At 31.0% G+C, this 6,404-nt stretch overlaps 1 protein-coding gene across 2 annotated transcripts; it reads right to left on the reverse strand.

Moving 5' to 3' along the window:
* Positions 1–1,297: 1,297 nt before the first annotated feature.
* LOC111907003 (probable tRNA N6-adenosine threonylcarbamoyltransferase, mitochondrial) lies at positions 1,298–5,194 on the reverse strand. Of its 2 annotated transcripts, none has more exons than XM_023902791.3 (13): positions 4,822–5,193; positions 4,678–4,722; positions 4,345–4,419; positions 4,071–4,167; positions 3,829–3,919; positions 3,115–3,164; positions 2,808–2,998; positions 2,638–2,723; positions 2,489–2,564; positions 2,275–2,358; positions 1,964–2,078; positions 1,695–1,783; positions 1,298–1,612 (listed from the first exon to the last, which is right to left on the reverse strand). In XM_023902791.3, the coding sequence occupies exons 1-13, from the start codon at positions 5,107–5,109 to the stop codon at positions 1,487–1,489; spliced, it is 1,413 nt and encodes a 470-aa protein (XP_023758559.1). In that variant the 5' UTR covers positions 5,110–5,193; the 3' UTR covers positions 1,298–1,486. The 2 variants fall into 2 exon arrangements, 1 of the variants encoding a protein (XP_023758559.1); XR_006190402.2 differs by having other exon boundaries at positions 1,582–1,612; positions 1,695–1,791; positions 4,822–5,194.
* Between the last annotated feature and the right edge of the window lie 1,210 nt (positions 5,195–6,404).

A 6,404-nucleotide genomic window follows, 5' to 3' on the forward strand; every position in this document is an offset into this window, starting at 1 on the left:
GGAAATAATTCCAAGAAGACGAATGCGAAATATCAAGAACAATCAAGAATCAATCACCATAATATGCAAGTAATCAGATAAAGGTTTTGTGTATATTGATTATGATATGAACGTACAAAGAAAACTCTAATCTTGAAAAAGCTTACATCAAAATCTAACCTAATGATTTTTTATAAGGAACATAAAATATTTACCATAAATATAAAACCAATGTCTTAGAAGAGCTTGATGAAGAACTTCTATTTTAAGGGCACCTAGGGAATCATAAAACAATTAACCCAAAAAAGGCTTTCCTAAATAACCAAACATGTCAAATCAGTTTCAACATCTCAAGTACTCAACAATATCATTGTATAATAAGATGTAATATATTATTAGTACGTTGATTATACAAGTAGACTATAATAGTGTTTTGTATATGTGTTGATTACTTGATTATATGATATGTTGATATGTTATGTTGAGGCCTGAAGGGTTAATGGTGGAACAACACTAGAGCTGTGAACCTAGATAAAATATCATCATAAGCAAGATCAATTCTTGCAATAATTGCTGAGATATACAAGAACTTGCTCTGATACCACTTGTTGGAAATAATTCCGAGATGACGAATGCGGAATATCAAGAACAATCAAGAATCAATCACCATAATATACAAGTAATCTGATAAAGGTTTTGTGTTAATTGATTATGATATGAACGTACAAAGAAACCCCTAATCTTGAAAAAGTTTACATCAAAATCTAACCTAATGATTTTTTATAAGGAACATAAAATATTTACCATAAATATTAAACCAATGCGTTAATATAAAACCAATGTCTTAAAAGAGCTTGATAAAGAACTTCTACTGTAAAGGCACCTAGGAAATCATAAAACAATTAACCGGGCATTTAAAGCCACCACAAGTGTCTATAAAGTTGAGTCACCAGAAAAAACGACCAAGACTTCAAACAAGGTCTTACGGTCAAGATTCTTAAAGGTCAAGCCATCGGAATGAAGGATAAAATAGACCACTTTTCGATCCACATGGATAAATGATCTTTAAAGCCACAAAGATTTTGATGAAAGCGTTTTAACACTCATGTTTCATTCGTTCTCAATAGGCCCTTAACGTTGCAAACTTAGCCTATGATGTTTTCAAGTTTGAAGTGCACTAAGAAATTTAGACCTATGATGTTTTTAAAGTTTGAAATTTAAAATATTTTTATTAGATTGTTGCATAATTAATCTTTTATAACTCCTACGATAATTTAAAAAAAAAAAAAAAAAAAAAAAAAAAAAAAAAAAAAAAACATCTTGCTAAGTGAACATGTGTAAGATCTCGATATTAAAACTAATTACACGTTGGTTATACATCCATATTTAATGATATTGTGATTTAAGAAGTATATAATTGAAGTACGTATTAGTGAGTTTGTAAGCAATTAGCTTAAAAACGATATAAAACAAACTTGATACATGCATTTAAAAATGAATATGTAGTTTATTGACGTTGGTGTTGTGTGAGTGAAGTGAGAGACGGATGAATCCGAGCTGTTCTCATTGAGCGAGCTACACTTCTTCCTCTACCATATTCCTCCCCCAGCGGCCACCTTGGCCTCAAATCAAGCTACAATATAATAATTATTAGTTACAACGCATGAAACGAGGAAGGGTATTTTAGACATTTGACAAAGGGAAGAAATGAAAACCTGACTGTCCTCAGGTTCAATGGCAGGCGGTGGAGGATCGAATCTTCCCATACGAAAGTTCTCAATGCCAGTCCAAGCAATCATTACACCTAAAAATCTACCCAATTATAACATAACACTGTAGTTTAAACTTTTCTTTTCTTATTAAACTTAAGAGAAAATGAAAATTATTTTTGTATATGGATATTTGGAAGTAAGATGCTATAATAGACAAATGAATGAAAGTAGGTTGTTATTTCTTGCGTTTAACCCTATAAGTAACAAAATACCATTGTCAGTGCAGAGACTTGGAGGAGGGCAGACAAGTTGAAGGGAGTTCCTTCCAACAACCTCTTGGAGCCGACTTCTCACATATTGGTTGGAAGCAACACCTCCTGCAACAACCTATAGAAACCTAAAATCAATTAAATGTTGCAACAAATAGCAACCTACTTCCTAACATTTGTTTATTATAGTAATCATAATTTCATTTCTTCCTATTACACTATTCTACTTTCGTATTGTAATAAAATGAAATGAAAGTGTGTTGTTATTTTTTGCATTTATGGAAAAAATCTAAACAAAAAAAAGATATAAATACCAAATGTTTGATTGAAGGCTCAATCTCTAAAGCCCATTGAATTGCACGTTCACACTTTTCTTCTAAATGCAATACAGCAACCCTCTAATGGAAAATCAAGAAAAAAAAAATGAAACATTTAAGCACGTTGTTAATCAATGAAATAAACCACAAGTTTTAATTGTGAAATTTTGATACTTTTTTAAGGTAATGTGTGTATCTTATTTATCTTCACCTGGAAAGAGGCAGCAATATCAGCGCGTATGCCTTGCTCTTCAACACTTGCAGAAGAAAAAGGGACCCCACCATCACTGCAACAAAATAACAATTTATGAAAATATAAACACAAAATCAATGGTTATATTTTTCAAATAAACCGCATACATATTTTTTGATTCAATTGCAAGCCTGAGTTGAGTCTTTAGACCAGCATAAGAAAAGTTACAATCTTTATGCTGTTTCATTGGAACCTAAATCAAGAAAACAAAAAAATGTATATATATTATTATGCAAATAAACCCTAATTATACACACTCCTCTGAAAAACAACTTACAGAGAATTTCACAGATTGAGCATCACCCCTCAGAGCAAGCTCCTCTATGGCTGCCCCACCACTCCTCCTCAAATCAAGGCCAAGCCACTTTGCTGACTTGTCATATGCCTCACCAATCGCATCATCAATAGTGGTCCCCAGTTGTAAATAATCACCAAGATCGCGTGCAAGAACTATAAGGTTATGTCCCCCTAACAATTCAAAATTTTGATGATTATCACAATTCTTAACTTTTTATTTATCACCTTTATCTACAACATATTATTGGAAATGGTGGATTGGTGGTTCTTGGTATATATGATTATACCTGAGATAAGAAGAGCCATAAAAGGGAACTGCAAGTCCCTTTCGCACAATCTACAAGGAGAAAAAGGGTAATAATGTCATTTTTTTTAACTTTTGAGCACACCAACAGAATGTATAAGCACAAGCATGTCAAGTTCATAATTACTAGAAAACATGATTGGGTTGGACAACATGGAAACACCACTGAGTTATGGGACCCGTTGGTAGTCAATTATAGAAAGACTTCACTAAGCAATAACAGAAGATTGTGAAATGTTGAGAAGAAAATGATGAGGATGTTTCACTTAAAAAAGATTATAAGTATTTTATTTAAAGGATAAAGTGAAGTATAAAGTGAACTAAAGATTTGACTGGAAGCAGCCAAGATAATCCTAGTAAAGAGTTTAAGTTGTTTCAAAAGTAGCCAACATACAATTATTAGAGCAGAAACAACAAGGGTCAATTTGTATACCACTTTTTTCAGCATGTTTTTCTGTTTTGCTTTCTAAAGTTGTAAAAAACATGGGGGGAAATGAAAAAAGTAAACAAAATGAAGAAAAAACTTGACTTTCTGCTTATGTCAAAATCCATGTAAAGTATATAAACAAAAAAGTAAACAAATCTAATAAGTAGATATAAGATTGGATCCTTTATAAAGTTAAAATTTTTGGACCACTTACATTTTTAACTATCTGATCTCATCTTTAATATTTGAAAACTTGTTAGAGTACTATACCTGGCTACTAAAGCATGAGCTTCCATGTGATGCACACCAACAATAGGCAACTGATGAATAGCTGCAATTTTCCGAGCTTTTTGCACGCCAACTACACTTACATTATGAATATGTGTCATAATCAAAGTCAAACAGCACTATTCCACCATAAAAAGAAAGAAAAGATAGAGATTATCCAAATTCAAGCTCCATGATGACAACAAGAACAATTAAGAAGAAAAAAAAAAAGACATCAGATGTACCTCGGAGACACAGGCTTAACCCAGGACCAATGGTAACTGCAACTGCAGAAAGATCTGATTCGGTTAAATTAGCCTTATCAAGTGCATCTTGTACTACCTGAAACCATAGCATAGGAGAAAGGAGGTGACAATTATTCACATCTATTACATTTTGTTTTTAAGAAAATGAGCATCACTGATAACCATTACACTGGTAAAGGTTTCACATAAGTTACATACTTAAGAAGCAAAGTATGAAGAATAGAAGATAAAGGACAATTAGTAGATGCCATACCTGATCAATCACTTGGGAATGAGCTTCTTCTGCCATTTTAGGAGCTACTCCTCCATACTTTGCAAGCAGATCTGCCTTGATGAAGATACATGAATAAATTAGGGGTATGTGAAGAACAGGTTTATCAGCTTTATACCAGACATTTTAATATAATTTTTGCCTACCAAATATTAGGAAACTGATAATAGGTAACAATATAATTCATACAGTTTGAAAGCTAGAGTGAACCCCATGAAAACATAAATTACAGATTATACCTATCTCTTAACTCGTAAATCCTAATAAGAAGTAAGCAATATGAAACAATTTGTTATTATCCATAAACCTTTTTACCTGAGAAGATACAACTTGGCTTAGGATTTCACCATTACTTCTAACCTGAAATCAACACCAAACAAAAAAGGACGAAATTCTTCGTAAATTAGGTATTCGATGTCATAAATCAGCTCGTGTGGGTTTTAAGAGTGTTTTACTTACAACAGCTGCCGCAGTGTCGTCGCAACTTGTCTCGATTCCCAGAACAACCAAATTGTCATAAAAAACTGTGTTCGAACCCAGGGTTTTCGAGCAATTCGAAATTGTGGACTTACAGGTATATGATGAAAATGGTGAATTGAATGATCTATGATGATACAACGATTTCATTGGTCTTAAATTTGATGATAATGTTCTGTATATTCTGATTGAATGGTAATTAAGTGACAGTTCTGCAAAAAGATTTAGGCGGGAAACTGTACATGAGAGACTCGATGCCAACGACGCCATTTTTGTGCCTATGCTCTGTGTATGTGCGTCTGTGTGAGAGAGAGAGAGGGGGAAGCGGGGTGCTGCATATTCTGCGGCGCCATTGACACGGTCCCCAGAAACTTGTTAGATTTGGGCTGGGCTTTTAATGGACCAACTAGATTAATATGTTTGTTGGGCTCAACCGCTCTAATATAACAAAGAATTGTAAGGTGGTGTTTTGGATTGCTTGTTTAAGATGATAGTGCTAATAGTATTGTTTAGTGTTTGGATATGTAAAATATTTTTTTATTGTTTTAAATAAAGAATTTTTGTTAAGTTGGTATATATATATATATATATATATATATATATATATATATATATATATATATATATGGGTAAAGTGAATATACCTAACAACCTTATATAAGCTTAGGTACCTAACCTCATCAAACTACGTCATTTTGCATTAAATTTTCATTGTAATCATCCAATGTTCTTAAATTTCATCCCTAAACTTGATTTACTTCAAAAAAATTTGGAAATTCATCATTATATTTCTCCTACATCCTTTTATATGTAGCGGTAGAATATGAAGTCCATCAAGTAGTATTCGATAGAAAGACGTGATGTAAAAGAAAGATATTGGTGAAAGTCCAAAGATTTTGGAATTATTCAAGTTATGGGGTTGAAGTTTAAGAACCTTAGGCAATTACAATGTAAATATTATACAAACCGATGTAGTATTATGGAGTTAGGTACCTAAGCTTATATAAGGTTGTTAGGTACTTAGGTATATTCACTTTACCCTATATATATATATATATATATATATATATATATATATATATATATATATATATATATATATATATATATAGGGAATGGTTATATGAAAAACAAAAAAAACTCTAAAAATCATAAAAATGCATAAAAAAATACCTAGACATCACAAACTTTTTTTTGACTTTACACATCAAAAAATCGCAATTTTTTTCAAAATTTCGTAGAAAAAAAATCATTTTTTTTATTTTTATAAAAAAAAAAATCGAATTTTTTTTTTCAATGATTTTGTGTTTTCAAAATAAATTCATTTTTTTTGTGATCTCTAAGTATTTTTTTTATGCATTTTTATGATTTTTAGGATTTTTTATTTTCCATAGAATCTAAACCTATATATATATATATATATATATATATATATATATATATATATATATATATATATATATATATATATATATATATATATATATATATATAACCCTCATGTGTAATTTTACATTTATAAGTAAGAATCTTTCAAACACTAAAAACAAATTATCAATTTATTA

This window comes from Lactuca sativa, chromosome 4 (assembly GCF_002870075.4).
Source record: "Lactuca sativa cultivar Salinas chromosome 4, Lsat_Salinas_v11, whole genome shotgun sequence".
Taxonomy (NCBI): domain Eukaryota; kingdom Viridiplantae; phylum Streptophyta; class Magnoliopsida; order Asterales; family Asteraceae; genus Lactuca; species Lactuca sativa.